The sequence below is a fragment of the Pecten maximus genome, chromosome 8, assembly GCF_902652985.1.
Source record: "Pecten maximus chromosome 8, xPecMax1.1, whole genome shotgun sequence".
Lineage (NCBI taxonomy): Eukaryota > Metazoa > Mollusca > Bivalvia > Pectinida > Pectinidae > Pecten > Pecten maximus.
Genome location: NC_047022.1, coordinates 43,924,966 through 43,949,469, shown reverse-complemented (window position 1 = coordinate 43,949,469; position 24,504 = coordinate 43,924,966). Strand labels below are relative to the sequence as shown.

The following is a 24,504-nucleotide window of genomic DNA, read 5'->3' as shown; positions in this document are numbered from 1 at the left end:
GAATGACGTGATGTAGTAATTATTCAAACAGGTACGAAGAAACGAGGATGTCCTTTTTGCACCGCTTAACACATGAGTCAGTCGTTCATACATAAGTAGTTATCTGTTTGAGTTGAGAGATTTAGATAGTGAAATGATTGAATGTCAGGATGACTAAATTAAAAAGCAATCGAGCTTGTGTTGGAAAATACAAATGTAAGACCACTACTGACTGAAGATAAAAACCCTTCCCCGTGCCTCAAACATATTCAACACACATTAATTTTGCTGTTGTTTAGAAGAGTTGACGTATGTTTTTGTCCCACGTAAAGCATAGTTAACTTAACATATCCCTATAGTAACTATTATACATAAAAAGTGTAAATGTAGATAACTTTGCGTATACAGAAAACATATCTCTTATCATATTAACTTTTCGGTCACATACTTACATGTACATACCTACAGTACGCCAGACAAAATGACCAATAAAACTATTCTACGAACGGGTGAAGTTGACAATTCGGCATGTCGTTGTAACAAATTAGTTTATTGTGTTCATATCTATGATGTAAACAATGTACAAAATGTATACAAACTATTAGCATTTTTATCATTGGCCCATTGGGTGTTTAAATGATGATTTCTTCAGAATTTTGTCATAGGTATGTACAGACCCCCTCATCTACAGACCACCAAATAGATATACATACCGCCTCTACTATATACCGCATATTCTACCTACCGCAAAATCTACAGGCCGCCTCATCTCAATATAACCACAGGTGTGAACCGACACCTCCTCTACAGACCACCTTAACTCAATTAAACCACAGGTGTCTACAGACTGCCTCATCCAAGGGAATCCTGGAGATCAAATATGGAAAAAATTTGGCAATATATTGTATAGATACAATTCCGGAAACATACCAAGACGTCTTCGAAAGTAAGGGAAATATGGATGGAAAACTACATCTAGAAGTCAACAGGAATGTGCCTTTTGTACAACTTCCACTCAGAAGAGTTCCGACAGCATTAAAACCACAACTTGAGACTGAGCTGAAGCGTTTGGAGTAACTTGATGTCATCAAATGCATTGATGAGCCGACAGATTGGTTGTCGGTCCTTGTGATGATAGAAAAACCAAGATGTAAACTGAGAATATGTATCGACTTCAAACCCTTAAATCAGGCACTTAAACGCAGTAATTATCCCCTACCGGTGACCGACGATGTTCCAACAAAGCTTAAAAACCCCAAAGTGTTCACTGTGTGTGACATCAAGAACGGTTTTTGGCTGGTTTTTCTGGATGAGGAGTCCAGCAAACTTACCACATTTGAAACCCCCTTCGGACGATTCCGCTGGATAAAAAAATGCTCTTTAGCATTTCTCTCGCTCCAGAAATTTTTCAACAGCGTGTCGATGCTTTAGTTAAGGATCTGGAAGATGCGGAGCCAGTGTTTGACGACATCCATATGTATGAAGATGGTCATATCGAATTGGAAGCTATAGAGGACCATGATCGGAAACTGGAAAAACTGATGCAATAGTGTATTGACAAAGGTATTAAACTTGATAAAGGTCAACAGACGCCCAGAGCGAAGGAAATACCCTACATTGGCCACTTACTATCTTCAACGGCTGCGATACAGAGTATGCTATGTCCATGAGACGTGAAAGATGTGCAAAGACTTTCTGAGGAATCTGATTGATCTCTGTGAGCCTATAAAAAAAAACGTACAAACAAGGACGTGGAGGTGAAGTGAACATATAAACACGAGGAAATGTACATTAGATTAAGGACGCTATTTCCACTGCTTCTATTTTAAAGTAATTTGATCCTACATTAAGCCCAACGGTTCATTGTGATGCGTCGCCAATAGCTCTTGATGCTGTGTTAATGCAAGAGGTATCAACCGATCGCATACGCCAGTAGAAGTCTAAATAAGACTGAACAAAACTATGAATATATTGGAAAATGTTGCTCGCCGTCGTCTTTGGACTTGAATGATTCCATCAATACACACACATGACCGTAAAGTTAAAGATGAGAGTGACCACAAACCTCTCGAGATCATTTTAAAGAAAGCATTTATTCAAGCACCAAAACGACAAAACGACAAAACGACTGTAAAAATATGACATAGACATAATGTACACACCAGAAACAAATCTGTATATTGTAGATACACTATCACATGCATATGACATACAAGTCACGTCCAAGAACGGAACAGTGTCCAGAAGAAGTGATTGGTGTACGGAGTGACATTGAGTGTGAAGTTTAGGATGTCAACATGCTTGACTACTTACCAATGACGAACCACAATAATCTGAGATCCAAAGTGAAAAGGCCAAGGATTGTGACTTACAAATCCTGAAACTTACCATTCTACAAGGTTGACCTGACGACAAAGATGAGGTCCCCTCAGAGGTGAGGCTATAAGTAAGTAATTCAGTAGAAAGCAGGCAAAAGAGCCCCTATATCCGCATGATACCCAATATCCGAATTTGGCCGAAAAAATGTAAACATTGTAAATAATCATGCAGTGGCGTCTATGAATAAACAACGTGAAATCTGACGAAATGTCTTAAAAACATCTATGTCCTACTAATTACTGACTTCGACTATGACGATACTGTGTGACATTCTATGAATTGTTGACTTTTTTATGAATGCACGTGCTGTAACGTCACGACTTAGTTGGGGAAATGTGGCTGATGCCATGGAAATATAATATTAATCTAAATGGTGTTATAATGCATATACTGCAATCAATATAAACTTTGCTGCTTAAAAGTCAACAATATTTGATTGAAACTTGAAACCGAACGATTGGCAGGACACTAAGGATAATTTGATTAATGACAATTTGAACACGGCGGAGTAACAGTTCAACAAAGTTTTACGCTTTGCACAGACGTTATTGTAAATAAGTTATTTTCTCCGGACCATTTTTCTCTTTTTATATGCTAAATTTGGAAACAAGAGACTGTCTCTATCAACGTGAAGAATACTGTTTATTACTGGAGCTGACGTCATCGGCGACTGCAACGGTTTGAAAACGAAAGTTACTCAAAGCGCTTCTCTGGCGAATAAAACCGATTTTTTTTTTCAAAATAAGGAAAACTTAAGAATAATAAAAGTTTGTGATAAAAGCTAAAGATGTGTTGATCTGTTATATCCGATCGCCCTCAATTCTTCTGAGGACGTAAGATGCGACTCGAATGGCATTTTTTCCGCACAAGAAACGAGGGCGATCCGACTAGTCAGATCTGTGGTATCTCTTAGTATAGCGACATGAAGAAAAGGGATACTCTCGTATGAGACTTTCGTATTCTGATAATGGAACTCTCTGATGTAAAAGTTTATAAAGTTGTTATGTGAAGTGGATTCCAATGCGTGTTGAGTTCTGTATGTATCTCATCAACCATCGGGTTAAATCCGGAAATATGGACGCCATCCATATTCATGAATCATGATAGATGCTACATGATCAACGAGTGATAATTTTCCTCCGCTCAAGAAACTTGTCGGATCAACTCATATTGGTGGTTTTGCATATTTATCTACTCTTCCCATTGCATGCCCTTAAGAAGCGACTTAATTTGAGATCTTGACTTTCTCTTCTTTCTAAACATTTTTTTCTTCCTAATTCTCCCTTGATTATTCATAGCTTCCATTTCTCCCTTTAGTTGAGCGTTCGCCCCTGTGAGAAAAAAAAATAGGTTCAGTCTGCTTGCGAGATGTATGCCAGTCTTTTAAGAACAGAAATTTATTCTACTACTTAACGCTCAGCAACTTAGAAATGGGACGACTGGTTCGCCCGTAGTGACAGCTTAATGTGACCGGGTGTGGTGTCCTGCTGGGTGTAACAGACAGTATGCTAACTGAGGTAGCACTATATAGTCGGCATCAGTCCGCGTTTGAAATTACACAAAAACTAAACCAAACATTAACGTTACTTTCAAAGTAGGTCATTTAGGGCCTATTTTGTGTGTATATATTAAAATAATCATTTAATTTAATTATCTCTTTCTTTAATGTACATCATTCTTTGATGAGCCCCGAAGCAATTAAAATATTCCTGAAGTGTTTTATATGATAAGAAAATGACATAATACATGTCTTCAAATATAAGTTGCGACAAATTAGGAAGTCGCTATTTTACCTCGAAGTAAATGTTTTTCTTACTTTCTTAAATGGTAATGTTTTGTTTTGTTAATGTTGCCAAGTGGGGTATTATGGTACTAGATCCATGTTAGTTTACCAAGTTTCTTACATGGTTTCCGAAAGATCTGTTCCCTGATAATATATTATTACTTTTTCAAAGATACATTTTTCATATGACATATGCCTGATATGATATATACAATACTGTACATTAATATATGCTAACTATATGTCAGTCAGTAATTTATACTTTTTTTAGAATTAGTAACACCACTTCTGTATAAACAGTAAGATATCCATTAAACATCATCATTCTTGTCATTGTCATCTCATTATGATCAGCCACATTTTTATGAATTGCAAGATTTACATAATTTCAAAATGGTCAAAACAAAGAGTTTGACTTTGGAAGCCAGTGGTTGTTGCTGTTGAACTAGATCTTTTGTAAACACTTCCTGACAACTGCAAAAATCGGTAATAAATGCTCAGGTTGTCACTTGAAAATGCTGAAAACAAAATCTTGACAGACAAAATCTCTCTGATTGATAATTTGAAAAACATTTTAAATAAACAAATATATATCTTGTTGACAATGACTTGTCTTTAATATACCGGATACTTGTCAACAAGCTGATAAATGCTAGGACCCATTTACAAATACATTGGAACTTTATATATTTGTCTTCATACTGGGTACATTAATTATGTCTAGGTATTGTTTGTGTCATGATGCAGTTATTTCATTTTTATGTCTTGACCAACGATTAGAAAGAAAGAAGAAATATGATCCAAGCTATTTTTGGATTTGAAATGACTTTTCAAGTTGAATCTATAGATCACATTACTATCTTCAAAGTAAATTGTTCAGCTGACACCCTCACAACAGTCATAATAAATTGCAAACATATTTACATTTCTAGCGTGACAGACACATAACTGTCCTGAATAAATAAAACATAAAAACAGCCAGGGGAAGACTAAGAAACATAGGTACAATATAAATGAAAAAAATAGCATTCATATAACGCTATAAATACAGTGAAGCACTTCAAATCTGCGTGCAATGGACGGGTCGCGGCCATGTTGTTTACCCTTTCGACAGCTATAGTAAGTATAGAAATTTGGTCATCGTCCAGCGAATCAGCTGGACCCATCATTTTCATGTGTATTCATGCACTTTCTTCCAAGCCTACGTTGGCAAATGAAATCGAGGTATTCCGATTGACTTCCAAGCCTGCGTTGGCAGACGAAGGCGAGGTGTTCCGATTGACTGTGATACTGCCCGAGTTGTTCGCCCATTAGAACGTTGTTCAAGTTTCAACAATAGTGTATTGCTGTGGAAGGGAAACAACTCCTGTATGACTACCAAAAATTATGAAAACACCTTAATTAAACTGCATCATCCAACTGTTTCAGCCTACCAGGACTCGTCAGGGGATGCTAAAGGCCAAAAGTGCTAATCGTAATAGGCGTCAGAAAGGATCGCATTATAGAGGGAAAGAAATATTAAAGAAGGTTTATATTCCGACCACTATTTGAATGAATTAAAGTATGACAAACAGGCAGGTATACTAGTATATATCACGTTTGGTAGATCGGCGGTAAGATTAATGTAACAATACTGTTATTAGTTGATTTACAATATGGTAGCGATAGCTCTAAGCTGTACCCTAAGCTTCAAAAACAGTAATGATGCTCGATTTTGATATCTTACCTAAATCTTAACTAGTGATTAATATGCTATTTCAGCCCTCCAAAAGGTGGAGCTACTAATTCTAACTTCACAATTCATAGTGGAAAAAATAACCAATTGCATCCGCTTCTACCTATAGGTGTCATCGACATTTTCCTGGGATACACAAAGTACATTTAGTTAATCAAATTAATGCGTAGGTATAAAGTAGGCGATCGCGAAGAATATGTTGTATTTTACAATAATGTTACATGTAAGCTTACTTAACGTAGTCCCCGTCATTAAAATATAACAAGTAAAATACATGTAAATTCATTTGTATAAGAGAAATAACGTTAATAAGTTAAAGTTATAAACCGTTTTACATATTTTGATTATTGTCATAAAAAGTCGATTGTTCATGGTCGTTAGATTATCTCGTTGAACGTTGTCTGTATCAATACTCGAGTAGCACAATTTTGCAGCAAGGATTACGGCAATAATATTATATATATACATATATAAAAAGAAAACAAAAGAAACGAGTAGATTCGGTAACAATTAAAGAGAAAGAATAGCAGTTACAATAAATACCAACATCAAAAAGTGCGTGCACACCAACAATGCACAATAAAAAAATGTTTTTTATTTCAAACGAAAAACAAAGCTCTTCGGAAATTGAACTAGTTAGCCTAACTGCTTAAACCCCAGGGGTAATTCGTCGATGTAAAACAATATCGATGATCATTTAAACTGTTGCATATACAAATATGCTTTATGAATATTTCCCCTTCTTGAATATCGAATTATATCTACTCGTCTACCAATCGAAGGCCAACACGACAAGTCAGTATTGGGATCATAGGCTTAGATCTTATAAACGATCATTATGACATAATCATCACTGACAATTTCCATGCCGCTGGTGCAATTTTATGCACTTTTGTGATATGAAGTATAAAGGCTGTTGGCACTTTCCCTGCATTGATCGCTGATAACACCCTTACTTCTCCCCCTTCTACGGTGTTTATATTCCCCTGCTGATTTGATATCCAAGGACTTGTTATACCTCTGCAACGAAGTTAGGGGGGTAAACTGGAATCAGGTTGTCTGTCCGTCCGTTCGTTTGTCTGTAGACACATTTTGTCCGGACAACTCCTCCTAAACCAATGGGCCGATTCCAATGAAACTTTACACAAATATTAATGATCATGTGTAGATGTCACTTTCTTTTTCTCAAAATTATGGTTGCTATGGCAACTGGTCACTATAGACAGGTTTTCCGATAAGAACCATAACTTTAAGTTTGTCCGGACAACTCCTCCTAAACCGAAGGGCCGATTTCAATGAAACTCCACACAAATAAAGAGGACCATTTGTAGATGTGCATGCCGTTTTCTTTTTCTCAAAATTATGGTTGCTATGGCAAGTGGTCACTATATTACTGAGCTATCTTAGTTAGCCTCTAATTAAACAGTTCTAATTCATCATTGACTCGTGCAGATTGCGGGGGTATTAGTCAGCCATCCTGGTGACAGTTCTAGTTCTAATTATCACGGTTTCCGTGGCATGTTTCGGTAACATATCTAATAACACAGTTGGTTGTGTACTTCTAGCACTGAACAGAGATGAACAAAACATATAATAGAATAGATAAAACCGACCGAATTTTAAGAATGGACGTCAGATAAATCAGTCTGTAAATGTAAAACGTTGATTATTTAGGAGATGTCATTTTAGAGTACAATTTTGCAAAATGGAAAAGTATTAAAGAATATCAATATATTTCTCTATTCTAAACCATTATTGATAAGAATGAAGATTTAGCAAGCAGTGTAATGGCATACTTCTGTGAGTAAAACCCTCCAGCGTAGCATACTAACCCAGAAATCACATTTACTCTACAAAACACATAATAGTCAATTCTTTTCGCGCACGTCAGAGATTTGAACACAAATTGCTTGCACTTACCGTCTTGATGTAAACAATTATGGACAAGTGCCCATTACGTATATAATTTACATGGAACATGATTGTAACGTTTATAATGTATATCTGAGATGACGTTCGACTAACACGTCAATCATATTACACGATTTGTCTTTATGCCGTCGGCCTATATTGGTTGTAATCAAACAATTTTCCTTGGCGAAAATAACGGTGATGCTATAATTGCGAAATGTATCCGCGGCCAATATTTGCCGCTCAGTCGTCGAGTGGTTTAAGACTATGGTAAACCACACTCAGCATACACCACTTTTTGTTTGTGTCTGTCTTAACCATGCCACCTTGCTGTTTTGACAAATATATGACAGGTGTGTCATGTGATTTTAACACGTTGAGATATGTAGATGTGTGTTATTCCTTATGTCTGTATCCGTAAATCAGAAGCCTTCAGTTTATCTTACTGCATCTAAATTGACCTTACGATATGACATAGGTTACCCTTAATACAAAGTGATATTTCTGTCCTTGTTGTTGTGTTGGTATGTTATTTTTTCTGTTTTTACATCGATTTCACGATATGTTACCCTTTTCACAAAGTGACATGTCTGTCCGCCTTGGTATGTTACATTTTACTGTATCTACATAGGTTTCTTTATTTTTGTTATTGACGATGTGGATTATCCTTCCCTCTCATCAGGTTAGACCTGTTTGTACCATTGAGCTGATATGTTGGTATTCAAATGTATTGACATATTTCTGGTTGTTGTCATTGACGGCATTTTCTCGTTTTCCTTTCAGAATGATTCCTTTTTGTCGATATTCTTTTCTTTTGTCGATGTTGATATTTTTGTTTATTATTGACCTGCTGTGTTTACATTACGATTAATGATTATTGACATCTGATTCCACTTGCTACCTTTCCTTGTCTCCTTTAATCTTTCGTTCATTCCTTTTGTTTTATTAAGGTTTCTGTATGATGTGGAGGGAAAGGACAAACCTTGAAACAGAGACCATCTCTCATCCATTCCTTTTAACTAAAATGCCCGTAAGGTCGCGTTAAACTTTCATGTGGAAGGAAAGGACAAACCTGGAAACAGAGACCATTTCCTGTCCCATCAAAGAAACAACCCGTAGTCGTTGTCAAACGCGAGTGATTTCTCCGTTGTGCCATTGACAACACCATCGCCCACTCGACAGCTGCGAAATACGATTCTTGGCTAATTACCCATTCGAGATAGTGTTCTACACTCGTAACTTGTGTGTGGGCAAAACGACTTACAGCCGTACTATGTTATCTCTGGTTCACATTGTTTACCAGCAGTTCGTGGGAATTTATTGAGTGAAAAAAGATAATGTCCCCGCCTTTGTCATTTTCATACTGTAGACATTGTATGATATTGCTCCACAGCCGACACAATGCGTTACATTAGAAATGAGTAGGATCCTTGGGTCATTTAGTATAAAAAAAAATGCAACATTTTTCGACCTTTGCTGAAATAGGATTTTAACAAAGAGTAAAACTGTGGCCAGGTCAACAATTCCTACTTTCCATGACAATGTCACTGCATGATATGTGCAGCAATATCGTGCTATCATAATGTTCACGTCATTTCACTCAATAACGCTTATGAATAAGTCAATAATTCAATATACTGCAAGAGAAAATCAGTAAATAATTCAATCAGTTATGATGTTTCAGCAATCATTTGTTAGCCAATTCAATCCATGATATAATCGTGTATTGCTTTCGTATCCAGGGATGTCATCAGCAGGTCTCCATAGCATTTTATGTATAACAGAAGATTTACAATAGACATTTCTAAATTACTCCACTTCGTATCATCTCGCGTGTTATCACGGGACGTTAACGTCAAGTGGACCGACTTCCGGTTATTATCGTTTACATATGAATGCCACAGGCGCACATTGTATTCTCGCTCCATTAGAAAGTTATTACACGTGATGACGGGTCACTTAAACCAACGGAAGTGTTAAACCTACTTACGATATATGCTTTCATCTGAAAAGGTTAACCAGACATCTAAGCACTACGAACGAATGTTCTGGTAGCAGCGGCATTTATATATAAAGCAAGCCAACGTAAACATTGTCGCATTCTACCACAAACATCCATTGGATACAGGCGGAACTACGTCTTTAAAATGATTCTGCAAGTTGGGACTTTAGCTGTGGTGCTGGTGAGTGGTCTATTTCGCAGAGTTTATTGTGTTACACAATCGTAACAAGCTAACACTCAATGTCTACTTTGAAGTTTTTATGAATAAGCTAAGTCGCTACAAGTGACAACACATGCTAATAGTTGTTGATGCTGAAAAAGTTATCATGGATGATTGCAATGTTCCAATGTCTTTTTTTCAGAACGAATGGTGCGATATGATTCGTTATATTATGTAGTTGTTTATCTTTTTATTTTCAGACTATCATTGCTGTTGGTAAGTACATTTTAGACTATTCTCTAAGTTTATATTAATATCCTATATTTTCATCAAAGTTTTATTACTGTTTCATTCTATAAAATACCATCAATGATGCTTTGACAAGAAAGTTTATCGATATATTTGAACAACTTGTCCTCAGACAGTGACGTTGATTTAAATAGAACAACGATGTGGTTTACATTTGTGAGTTACAAAAAACAATAATGTATTATAGGATGATATGATTAACTGCTGTATATAAAATGTAAGTGCTGTAACATGTTGATAATGAAATTATAAGTAAAATCGAGCATCAATTTCACTCAACTTTGCATAAAAGACAATATAATGAATTCATAATTTATTTTATCGCATAATTCCCCTATAACACCAATTGCATTCATCATGTTATTAACGCCTAGTGAAGCGAAATCGGTTGTAAATAATATCTAATTGTTTGTTGTTGTTACTACGTCATTAAAGAAAGAGAAAACAAGTTGATAATACTGCCATTCATTAATTCAAATCAGTCTGATGAAAAGCTCTTTTCACGATAGTTTGTAAAAGATATCTTGTAAGAAATCGTAGACCGTCTAATATGAAATCAATTACCCTCGTCGGAAAGATTTGTTATACCTTTTCAGTTCTTACACTCGTGTCGTAAATCACAGAATTCGGACAATAGAAATGAAAGAACTCATATACACCGAAAAGTCATGCTAATGATCCCTTTTTGCAAAAACATTCAACTATACATTCACATGTAAAATAACTAAAATATTTGTAAATTATAAGCAAATTTCCCCATTTCAAGACTATTGACTTTATGGAATTCTAATGATTGACTTAAAAGACACAACGAGTAACAGTTACCTACTTTGGTTTGAAAATATGACTTTAGCCCAGACTTGACCTACATTTCCATGAAGGTGGTTGTTGTCGATGAAGCACATTATTTTTTTTTTGATTTTGCCCTCGTTGTGTCGACTTTGAGTTATTATCACTGTCTTTCTGTTGTTTTAACGTACTAGTAAAATATATACTGTATACTACTGTTAAGTCTAACACTCGTCAGGCTGTGCATGGTACAGTGTCATACTTTATATATATTATATAATGTATACTTCTCTAAGAGACATATCCGCTTGTGACGTTTGATTAATATTGGAGTTTAGTAGTGTTACAAGCACTGCCATACATAAGCTTCTATACAATTTACAGAAGATAATTTGAAAATAAGTATCAACAAAATAGTTTTCTTTATGAAAACTTCTTATGGTTTGGTCATTGACGATTTGGGAATCCTCAAAATGCAACATAATGCAATCTTATGTATTTTTAGAAATTTTTACAAATTGAGAGCATACTTCACAAAGTAACATTATTTTTGAAGGGATAATTCATAGAGTGTAAAATTATGGTAGATCTTTCGAAAAAAGTATTTATGTAATTTGGAAAAATGCCGAAAATAGCCCCCCCCCCCCCCCTCCCACCCCCCTGACCCCCTGAAACTTAATCGGGATGAGTAATTTTCATGAAAATTTGCCACTGTAGAATAAATAATCTTCTTCGCTTAAAATACTTCAACAAGTCAAAAACATGTGTATAGTTTATTTATGGATTGCATTATAGCTATACAACACATACATTGATTACATAATAGAAGTTGAACTAAGTGTTCTTCAGAATGTCATAGGGAAGGTCTCATAAATTTTTGATCTTTTGGAAATAACTTTCCCCTTTGTAAAATTACAACATTGGCTGCTGCGGTGTATTTGTAATACATATAGCATTTGTCTATTTATGTATTCACCCATTTATGTAACTAGGTCAGGATGTACAAGGTGTGTGGTTTAATACATGTATTATTTGTCTAGCTACGTATTCACCCAATGGTGTAACTAGGTCGAGATGAACAAGGTCTGTGGTGTAATACATGTATTATTTGTCTCGCTATGTATTCACCCACTAATGTAACTGGGTCAGGATGTACAAGGTCTGCGGTCATGTACTTTAACATGTCAATACATCAGAGTAGGTTTTAGAATGTAGATCAACATGTTTGCACGCGGCGACTCCTGAATTAAGTGCAGGTTCCAATGTTTTTTGTTAGACATATACTTTATAGTCACAATGCACACTTCAGAAGCGTCTGTTTTACTCTGTCTGTGAAAAAAGATGGTTAACTTCAAAACGCATTGAGTGTTTTCTTTAAAATTCATTAATTATATTGTTTGTATTTTAAGAAAGAAATAAGGGGTCGCAGTAGCCGAGTGTGTCCTGACTCTTTATCACTAGCCTCTGGGTTTAGAAACACACGTGGGGTAGTTGCCTGGTACTGGCCGCAGGTTTTTCTCCGGTTACTCCGGCTTTCCTCCACCTCCTAATCCTAACACGTCCTCAAATAACCCTGGCTGTTAATATAACGTTAAACAAAATAAACCAAGCTAGTTAAATAGTTTACTTAACTGCCATTTATAATCAACTTGATACACTATTTGTAGTTTTCAATATGAATCATAAACTCTTTCATTGGATTATTCTACAATACGGTGTCGTGTTAGGCTAATAAAATTAATTTAAGATTTGGTATCTAAATCCTACATATACTAAAGAAAAAGCGATTTGCGTATCAAAGACAAGTCTATGTATAAAAGATGTATGTAACGAACTGAACACAACCAACACTTTCTGATAACGTAACTGCTAGTTTAACACATTGACTAGAGTCCGTTTCGTGTACTGTTCATTACCGACCATACACGTTTTTTCTGTTTAAACATACAACAATAAAACAAATCGTGACAAAAAATTAAAAAGTTCTCATAAAAAGTTCAACCGTAAAACCTACAAAAAGAATAGAGCTACTAGTGTTGTGTACCAGGTGCCGTGACAGTGTTGTTACGTCGGTAATTGGTGTGGCATGCTTCGCCTTTGACTTTATACCCTGTATCATTAAAGCGTGACAGAGAAAATTGGCATTCGACAGTCGTATAACAGATGCGTGAGGTTAATCTATATTGGTGGAAACACTTTGTTACTTCTCGTGTACAGCTACCACAGCCAGATACTAATATTTCAAAACATTTTGAAATATAATACTATTAGATGCGGACACGAAGTGAGACTTTGTTATAATGAAGGTTTCGTTATGTTTGTCTGTTATAGAAAGGGTATGTTAGCGTCACAAAAGTACATTTTAAAATAAAACCTCATAAACATTAGGCGTTCAAGTCCGTATTCACAAACTGTATATCAATATCAATATTGATAGTATTATACAAACACTTCATAGATATGTCAACGCTTTATGCTTTGATCAATATAACTCGATGATCTCGATTAGTTATTGATAACTAAATCTCTCACTATATTATGACGTAAATACCAATTTATTAAAGACATAACGGGTTCATAAACTCGCAGGCGTTCTCACACACCTACATAAGATACCGCAAGTGTGCACTTTGTTTATACAGAATGTACTTTACGTAATGGCAACAGTCAAGGTCATTTGAAGATAATTTATCCACTGAATAGTACCGTCACACTATGAAATATCATGGACATATCAGCATGACACCTCATCCGGTTACAGTTCCTTAACCAGCCTAAAATCTGTTCACCAAAACGCAATTTGTGATATTACATTTTTTCATGAATAAGAACACAATCTTGAATACATTTGGTCTTTTAATGCAAATCATGCCTTGTATACCACTCCCTTTATAGCTGTTGTGGCACGAACTAGAACATATTGCTTATTCCGTTATATCTACTCTGTGTCATTCCCAAATAACTTCCATACGGGAGAGTTGTCGTATATAGTTTTGGATAGCTTTCTGATGATGCAAGAGAAACACCATGAAATGGCTTTATAATGACTTATATAATGACTTATATATTGACGTATATAATGACTTGTAAAAAGACATATATTGACTTATATAATGACTTGTATAATGACTTGTATATTGACGTATATAATGACTTGTAAAAAGACTTATATAGTGACTTATATAATGACTTGTATAATTACTTGTATAATGACTTATATAATGAATTATATAATGACTTATATAATGACTTGTATAATGACTTATATAATGACTTGTATAATGACTTATATAATGACTTGTATAATGACTTGTATAATGACTTGTATAATGACTTATATAATGACTTGTATAATGACTTATATAATGACTTGTATAATGACTTATATAATGACTTGTATAATGACTTGTATAATGACTTATATAATGACTTATATAATGACTTGTAAAAAGACTTATATAATGACTTGTATAATGACTTGTATAATGACTTGTAAAAAGACTTATATAATGACTTATATAATGACTTGTATAATGACTTATATAATGACTTGTATAATGACTTGTATAATGACTTATATAATGATTTGTATAATGACTTATATAATGTGGCATTAATGTTGCGTCATTTGATTCGTGCAGAAATCTCTTTTGGATAGAAATTCCTTTCGGGTGTCAGAAATATAATACTTTGTTTTGTCTAATGCGGTATTACAACAAAGAAAAAATAATAACGACCGTCCTCTTTTACAACACAAAGGAACAATTGATCATTAACTTCGTGCGGGAACCTCGTTTGGTACATCATTCCTGGCAGACCATGTCTGTTATAATGTCTGATAGAGCAGTTATGTTGAACATAGTAATTTTCCTATTTAGACTGCCCACTCAGTAATAGTCCCGGCGATCGTCTTTAGTTCCATTAATATATAAATATTTTATATGATTGTTTGGCCAGACCGCTATAGATCCAGCTCTGGAGACATCAACCATTAAATGCCATCTTTAATGTATAGTATTACTCATGTTCTCAGAATCCGGATCAAACCAATGATGCTAGTATATGGTAAATGTGTTTATACGAAAAAAAACCTCGTAGTTGAAAAGACCGAGGACGAGAAACTCGTCTCCGGAAACATCCGTGTATGTATAATAAATGGATATCATGCGATAACGAATGTCAATATTCTAAGCTTCCAGATTTTCTTCCTCAAGATAGTCTCGGTCACAAAGCCGTGTTGCCCGCCCGCCCGTCTCAAACTCACAATGATTGATGACCTAAACTATTTCTTCCAGCTTTGCAATATCCATTTACTCCGTTCATGCTTAAGATATTCAAAATGCCTGATTGCGCCACATCAAAAATGTATACGCAATCGTCTCGTTATGTTGTAATCAGGATTGCTTTTCTCCAGTCCCAATTCCATTTCTTTATAATTCCTAAATCAAAGACCAAAATAATAACGAAAAAGTCATTGAAACTCCTCCTATTTGATTAAACCATGGAAAATATTAGCAAAAACGTAGATCTGCATGCAGACTGTTGCAGAATTATACGGGGAATAAGACCAAAAGGTCCTCAAAAGAGAAAGCGTCTTATTGTTTATCGGCGACACCGGACATACCAAAGGAAGTCAAATTCAAAATGCGATCAACTATTAAAGAAAAATTATCTTAGATTGAAAATATAAGTCAGATTTATTATTCATTCTGACATGTGGCCATGTTGATATGTCAAACTACACCTATAACGCTGATCCTTCGTTTAACCTCTCCAAAACATGAAAACGAATATAAACGACTTTATACTAGCGTTGGTTTTATGTTAAAACATATCTTAACCTTCGCGTGGTCTTCATTAAGCTGACATCTTGCAAGTTCTCCCTTCAGCAGTCAACAAATTGCTGAAACCATCATAAATACCAAGTCAACAAAGGCATGTTAACACTGAGGGTAGGGGAAGCAGGGATGTTGCTATCTACAAATGGAAATTTAACAGCGGGGAAATCAGCATAATGTATAGTAGCCAGCTGTCTCAGCTTGATACGTTGTAAATAAAGATCAAAGAAAGAGGTAGACTGATAGTGACGAGTCTGTAGTGACCCCGATTCCAAGTCCAACGGTGTGTGTTATTGTAAGACACCAAATCTTGGACACAAACGCAACGATTTCCTCTCTGATGTTTACGAAATACGCATCAATATTAATACTTCTCACAGCCATGAACTAATAATGTCTTTTACCTTTCTTGAAAAGAAAGACTCTCTCACCAAAGGTATCCCAATACTTTATTATTATTTAAATTATTATTTGATTTTACTTTAATCTTTGATTCTTTTTTTTTCAGGAGTCTCCATGTTAATCCATATTTTTGCTTATGTTTTGCTCTAGTTTAATCGAGCTTGAATTATTGTTTCTTCATTATGTCGATAAGTTTTGTTTTTGCACTAAGAGTGGCATAAAGTTAAAAGCATAGCTTAGTTAAACAAATTGTCGAGCCAGCAATGAAACCTGATATATAAAAATTGGTATTCTTGCCTCTGTTTAGTAATTATTAACGAAGTCTTGGAAATTTTAAACATTTCTAATTAATCTCCCTTGTGGTATGTACCCATCATACCCCCTTGATGTATGTACCCATTAAATGTTTCCAGACACCCTTGTTGTATGTACCCATCATACCCCCTTGATGTATGTACCCATTAAATGTTTCCAGACACCCTTGTTGTATGTACCAATCAGAGCCCCATGTTGTATGTACCCATTAAATATTTAAGATACCCTTGCTGTAAGTACCCATCAGATCCCCTTGTTGTATGTACCAATTAATATTTTAAGATACCCTTGCTGTAAGTACCCATTTAATGTTTCTAGACACTATTGTTTTATGTACCCATTAAATGTTTCAGACACCCTTGATTTATGTACCCATTAAATGTTTCCAGACACCATTGTTTTATGTACCCATTAAATGTTTCCAGACACCATTGTTTTATGTACCCATTAAATGTTTCAAAAATGAATTCCTTGAACATGACTATATCAGATTATTGGTAATGATTTTAAAAAAAAAATCTTTTTTTTCTTTTTTTTTCTCTCTCGTAAAACTGTGTACACAAATGAGGTAACATTCTTCCATCATTTTAATGTGTGCCTTCATATACACAGGGAATGCCCAGCAAGGACCTCCGGGACCACCGGGGTTGAACGACAGACGATGTAAGTATTGTTGTACTCTACTGTCTTTCCTTGTAAACTAATCAATGAGAAGATGTAGAACAAACTAGTATATGCCAACGTCGGTAGTTCTCGTTCAGCAGTATTATCTACATACCTGAGTTATACAAAGATGACACACAAGCTGCAAGGACGAAGTGATATATCTGTTATACTGACAATGACAATGGGTTAATCATCATCTAACATATGCCGGTTTGGAGGTTTTCTGATCATTTAGAAAATCTATACTCTATGAATTGTCTTTAAAATGACGACTGTCTCCATTTGCGAAATTTCTTGTTGTAGTAGTTTAGTAAGGCACCAGCACAGTCGTTTCCCTCCAGGTTAATTCTGGTCTATCGATCATATGTTGTGTCTTCCCTTCACATAAGTTAATTCTTGTCTATCAATCATATGACGTGTCTTCACTCCACATAGGTAAATTCTGGTCTATCGATCATATGACGTGTCTTCCCTCCACATAGCTTAATTCTGGTCTATCGATCATATGACGTGTCTTCCCTCCACATAGCTTAATTCTGGTCTATCGATCATATGACGTGTCTTCTCTCCACATAGGTTAATTCTGGTCTATCAATGATATGATGTTACTTCCATCCACATTGCTTAATTCTGGTTTATCGATCATATGACGTGTCTTCACTCCACATAGGTAAATTCTGGTCTATCGATCATATGACGTGTCTTCCCTTCAGGTTAATTCTTGTCTATCGACCATAGGTTGTGTCTTTGTTGTTTTCAGTTACAGAATAGACAAGCCATTATCAAGGGTTTCCAGTCTGTGTCGTCATTGTTTTATCAATTATCTCCTGTTTTATAGTTATAAGAGTGTTTTTTTGCAAATTATTTTATCCAACAAAATCAACCTAAATCCACTGTAGCAAAATGAGATAAAGCTCAAAGTTACTGGTAATGCAATCAGTTTAATTTGATATTGTTATGTTAGTTCCGAAGCTGCCAGGATCGTCCGGAGCGGCTGCCCCCGGTCACAATGTTCCGGAGGAACACCTTATCTATCCGGATGTCCCTATGGACAGTGAGTATCACGTGATCTTTAATTGATGGTGAACTATAATGTCATATGTTTTCAACAAGTGATTATTCTACATATCTAGGTTTTTGATTTGGAAAAACAATAAATTTTGAAATCAAAACTGATATCCTCATGGAATAATAGTATGTTCCTAACACTAATTATATATTACCGGGTGATTTACTTGTATATTGCTAAACTGATTACAGTAAATTTTGTGAAAATAAGGTCGACTTATTATGGTAGTTAGGTCATCAACATTTTACGCTAATTGTTTGAAAATAGATTGATTTAATCTAGACATTTTTCTATATTAATCTCCAAGCATATAATCTGAAAACAAGGTATACTTTCTTTCGGTCTTTTACAAAAGGTTCATGTCCTCATAATGATGAATATCATTAAACGTTAATGACGTGATAGTCTGAAATACATTACGTTATTTGAAGTTTTCAAAATTATATTGTTTAGTTCACTGATCCTCATTTTATATCGTATTTATGCATTCATCTTCCAGCATTTGTCGCAGGAGCTCCCGTGAATCCAGACGATCGTAAGTCAGCCACACTATTTAAATCATTTACATAAAAAACCGATTTGATATAATCAATCACAAAATCATCAACGTTTATTTAGAAAAAATGATATATTGACTAGAATGAACCAATGAATCATTAAATTACGACTTTACGGATATTGAACAGGTTCTTTTTTTTTAATTACTTGTCTTCAGCATTTTTATTATTCGTTTGTTCGTTGACTATTTCAGCTCAGCAGCTGATCAATGCTGGGCCGGAGCATCACACATGTGAGTAATATACAGAGTTAAACTTCGTAATTATAGAGCGCTTGATGAAATTAGTTTTATGTTCAGCTGTGTGCTTCTTACAACATCAATCACACTGCCAGCTTGTTCATTTGTCAATAAACAACTTAATAAACGGGTATAGATTGCAATTGCCGTTTATATCGGGTCATTACATAATTACTACATAATTCCATCGTGTTACATATTAATGTAAGGTAAACAATTATAATTGACTAATGTAGGTGAGGGGAAAACCATAATAACAAAAAACATGATATATGTAGCGATACATACCCAAGAAAAAAAAGAGACTCAATGATCCATACAAAGTGAAAAAGAGACTCAATGATCCATACAAAGTGAAAAAGAGACTCAATGGTCCATACAAATTAAAAAAGAGACTCAATGATCCATACAAATTAAAAAAGAGACTAAATGGTCCATACAAATTAAAAAAGAGACTCAATGATACATACAAATTAAAAAAGAGACAATGATACATACAAATTGAAAAAGAGACAATGATACATACAAATTAAAAAAAGAGACTCAATGATCAATACAGATTTAAAAAGAGACTCAATGATACATACAAATTAAAAAAGAGACTCAATGATCCATACAAATTAAAAATGAGACTCAATGATCCATACAAAGTGAAAAAGAGACTCAATGATACATACAAATTAAAAAAGACTTAATGATCCATACAAATTAAAAAACAGGCTCAATGATCCATACAAATTAAAAAAGATACTTAATGATACATACAAATTAAAAAAGACTCAATGATCCATTAAAATTAAAAAATACATGATATATGTAGCGATACATACCCAAGTAAAAAAGAGACTCAATGATACATAAAAATTAAAAAAAAGAGACTCAATGGTCCATAAAATTTAAAAAAAAAAAGAGACTCGGATTACGCACCATAAGTAGTAATACCAAACATTTTGAGTAACATTGTTAGTTGATTAGAATATGAACATGTTCAGACCCAGTCTAACAAGATATCTATACGATATAAAATTGACGTAATTCAAAAACATTGGGAAGAGACAAAAGGCAGTACTATAAAATCAATCGTCTTAGCGGTGAAAGGGGAAGGAGCTAGATTGCAATTTCGTTTGCAAATAAAAAAAAACACGGTGTTACCTTTGGCCTTAAGTGCTCTTTCCAGTGACGCTAGATGGTTAAGTCACGTGATATGAACATCTTAAGACTACACTATGCAATATAGGAAAATCACGTGACATACCACATTAACGTTAAGTATTTACATATAGAGTAAATAAATCTTTGCATAACCCACATAATTATAATACATTTTTTGTATTTAATACTATAAAATATACCCACAAGCACAAATCATAAACGCAATTAAATAAATGATATTTAATTGTTTATTTATTCTTTTTCCTCAAGGCAATAATAAAACAAAGATATCGGTTTCCAACGGTCAATGCTATACCAAGATTTGTATTTGTATATATCAGAAAACGTTGTTTATTCATGACGTCACAATAGCGTTACTTTGTGGTGTAAAATATAGCAAGACTGATCGGTTTTGTTATCGAAGAGCCTGCAAATATGATATTGTGTATTTAATATATCATGTCTAATGTGATCTCATCAAATTCTAGTTTCAGACCCAAGAGGACCTACAGGCTTTAGGGGTAAGTTGAAACAGTTTCTTTTTCGTCTCAAATTGAAACAAAATCTCTGTAGCGTAACTTACTCTTTCGAAGAAATTTGGTAGTAAAGCAGTCATAATTGGGTTAGATGAATGGTTAATAAAGTTGTTATCCAGAACAAATGATGATACATTTCTCAAAGTAAGTCGGAATACATAGTTATCTACAGTTCGAACAGCAGATACGCGTGTATTTGTAAGAAACAGTTGATGTCTCGGTGACATTCTGTTGGAGTAATACATCTAGCTTACTATTTTTAAGTATTACCTCTCACCTTGTATATTATATCAACATAAAGGAATATAAACAATGTAAAAGAAATCAGCTGGAAAATTGTTATTTCAGTTAATCAAATTAACAATATTGGTCTCAGAATAATGTCACTGTACAGAGAAGGAATAACTCAATCGTTTATTTCGCCAGTGCCCTTTCGACGATTCTTTCCCGGCCGTGAAATACCAAGGGAATACCAAAGTCTGGGCCAGAGAGTGGACATTCAGAATGATATGGAGCCGTGATTGGTGGTATGTATGGAATTATACTGTTTATGCGAGGAAACAAGGGGAACATATCAAAATGTAGCTTTGGTATACCTAGAAAAACTTTCATGATATGAATGCTTTACTTGAAGTGCCTATCTAGATAATTATCAGTAGTCCTTTAGTATTCTATTTTGAAGTGCCTATCTAGATCATTATTAGTAGTCCTTTTAGGATTCTATATTGAAGTGCCTATCTAGATAATTATCAGTAGTCCTTGTAGGATTCTATATTGAAGTGCCTATCTAGATAATTATCAGTAGTCCTTTAGGATTCTATATATTGAAGTGCCTATCTAGATAATTATCATTAGTCCTTTTAGGATTCTATATTGAAGTGCCTATCTAGATAATTATCAGTAGTCCTTTAGGATTCTATATATTGAAGTGCCTAATTAGATAATTATCAGTAGCCCTTTAGGATTCTATATTGAAGTGCCTATCTAGATAATTATCAGTAGTCCTTTAGGATTCTAAGCAATGTATAAATATAAGCAACCGTGTCAGTACACGTCTTTGAGAGTAAATACAATTTTTATTTGGGTTTTTGGTTTTTTTTCAGAATATCTACCAAAACAAGGTTCATCGATACAAAGCAGAAGACTAGAAGTTACATATTGTTTCCACATTTTCTTCATTCCATTCCCTGGATATATTATCTTCGTTCTGATAATTCATTGTGTTCCTGTTCATATACAATCTAACTGAATTGAATTTTGTCCTTCAAACTATGCATTTAATATGCTCAATAACTTGCTATGTGTAGACTTTGATAATAAAATTGGCATTATACTATTGCTCGACGTTTTATTTGATTTTTTAATGTTCAATGCAACATTTCATATTTTTGAACTGGATATGCAGGTATCTTTATATGAGTCCTATCGATATTCGTTGTTCTCACCGTATAACTCGATATTTAATATAATACACAGGCAAAATAGCGTCATGTTAATTAAGATCAAATTCAGATCAACTTGATTTGAATCTGACCTGGATTGACCTAAACATTTCTTCACCGCGTTTTCAAGTTACTTTCAGGTCAATTTCATGTCAACATTTTTTCAGGTCAAAATTACCTCAAGACATTTTGCCTGTGTACAAGAACGTGATATTCAATAATTGCTATCGACTGTAATTGGATTAATAAATATATGTAGTTCTAATATTACCTCAAAAACCACGCGATCGTCGTGCTCTACAGATTTATATATGTGTATTTCAGAATTTGGACTATACAATGAAGTGCTATACATAATGTGACCTGTAGCAAATTGATCGAGCACGACTTTGTGTATGTCTGTTAATAAATGTTCATATACAGCAACACGTATTAGGTTTAATTGTTGATCTGATTATACTCCGTCACCTTCATCAGATGAATGACCAATGAGGTGTGAAGTGTACAGCATTATAATCATATCAATCGGTCAGTTAGTGACTCTGAAATATGATAATTATGTAGCGTTTTCAGTTGATTTATTGAATGATGAAGGAATGATACCCAGACTTCTTGTTGTTCTTCATCTTTATTTGCATACAGTATAGTACATAAAAGGTTTCACAAAGTACAATTTAGTATATAGGGAGACATATTAACCTGGTCCAGTATAGTATATATAAATTTTTAAAAAGGACTTTGATTTATTTTGTTCAACGTCCAATTAACAGCCAGGGTCATTGAAGGACGTGCCTTGTTTTGGAGGTGGAGGAGAGCCGGAGAAAAACCACCGACCTACGGTCAGTATTAGGCAACTGCCCTTCGTGGGTTTCGAACTCAAACCCAGAGGCGGAGGACTGGTGATAAAGTGTCGGGACACATTAACCACTCGGCCACCGTGACCCCCTTTAAAAGTACAATTTAGTAGAAAGGGAAATATGATAATGTGGTTCATTCCAACCATACAGCCTAGGAAAGGACATCATGTTTATCAGTGTATCTAAATATTGAGACGATACTAATTATATAACCCATGTCACTATTACCGTGTTCTAATGACGAAATGTTAAAGGCAATTAAATAATTCATATCTACATAGAGAGAGTCTCATGTAAATGACATTGTGTATCCACGGGTCAGTCTGTTAGTGTCAACGGGTTAAGGACCACGTGTATCCACGGGTCAGTCTGTTAGTGTCAACGGGTTAGGGACAACGTATATCCACGGGTCAGTCTGTTAGTGTCAACGGATTAGGGACCACGTATATCCACGGGTCAGTCTGTTAGTGTCAACGGGTTAAGGACCACGTATATCCACGGGTCAGTCTGTTAGTGTCAACGGATTAGGGACCACGTGTATCCACGGGTCAGTCTGTTAGTGTCAATCGATTAGAGACCATGTATATCCACGGGTCAGTCTGTTAGTGTCAACGGGTTAGGGACCACGTATATCCACGGGTCAGTCTGTTAGTGTCAACGGATTAGGGACCACGTGTATCCACGGGTCAGTCTGTTAGTGTCAACGGGTTAGGGACCACGTGTATCCACGGGTCAGTCTGTTAGTGTCAACGGATTAGAGACCACGTATATCCACGGGTCAGTCTGTTAGTGTCAACGGGTTAGGGACCACGTATATCCACGGGTCAGTCTGTTAGTGTCAACGGGTTAAGGACCACGTGTATCCACGGGTCAGTCTGTTAGTGGCAACGGGTTAGGGACCACGTGTATCCACGGGTCAGTCTGTTAGTGTCAACGGGTTAGGGACCACGTGTATCCACGGGTCAGTCTGTTAGTGTCAACGGATTAGGGACCACGTATATCCACGTGTCAGTCTGTTAGTGTCAACGGGTTAGGGACCACGTGTATCCACGGGTCAGTCTGTTAGTGTCAACGGATTAGGGACCACGTGTATCCACGGGTCAGTCTGTTAGTGTCAACGGATTAGAGACCACGTGTATCCACGGGTCAGTCTGTTAGTGTCAACGGATTAGAGACCACGTGTATCCACGGGTCAGTCTGTCCGTGTCAATCGATTAGAGACCACGTGTATCCACGGGTCAGTCTGTCCGTGTCAATCGATTAGAGACCATGTAGATACTGTCCTTTGGGTCAGTCTGTTAGTGTCCGTGGATTAGAGACCATGTAGATACACGTGTCAGTCTGTTATTGTCAACTGATTAGAGACCACGTATATCCACGGGTC

At 35.3% G+C, this 24,504-nt stretch overlaps 1 protein-coding gene across 1 annotated transcript; it reads left to right on the top strand.

The window, feature by feature from the left end:
• Window positions 1–9,679: 9,679 nt before the first annotated feature.
• LOC117333614 lies at window positions 9,680–22,159 on the top strand. Its single transcript, XM_033892996.1, has 9 exons — window positions 9,680–9,970; window positions 10,210–10,225; window positions 17,215–17,265; window positions 18,233–18,322; window positions 18,837–18,872; window positions 19,089–19,127; window positions 20,774–20,806; window positions 21,248–21,348; window positions 21,925–22,159. The coding sequence occupies exons 1-8, from the start codon at window positions 9,935–9,937 to the stop codon at window positions 21,340–21,342; spliced, it is 396 nt and encodes a 131-aa protein (XP_033748887.1). The 5' UTR covers window positions 9,680–9,934; the 3' UTR covers window positions 21,343–21,348; window positions 21,925–22,159.
• Window positions 22,160–24,504: the final 2,345 nt, after the last annotated feature.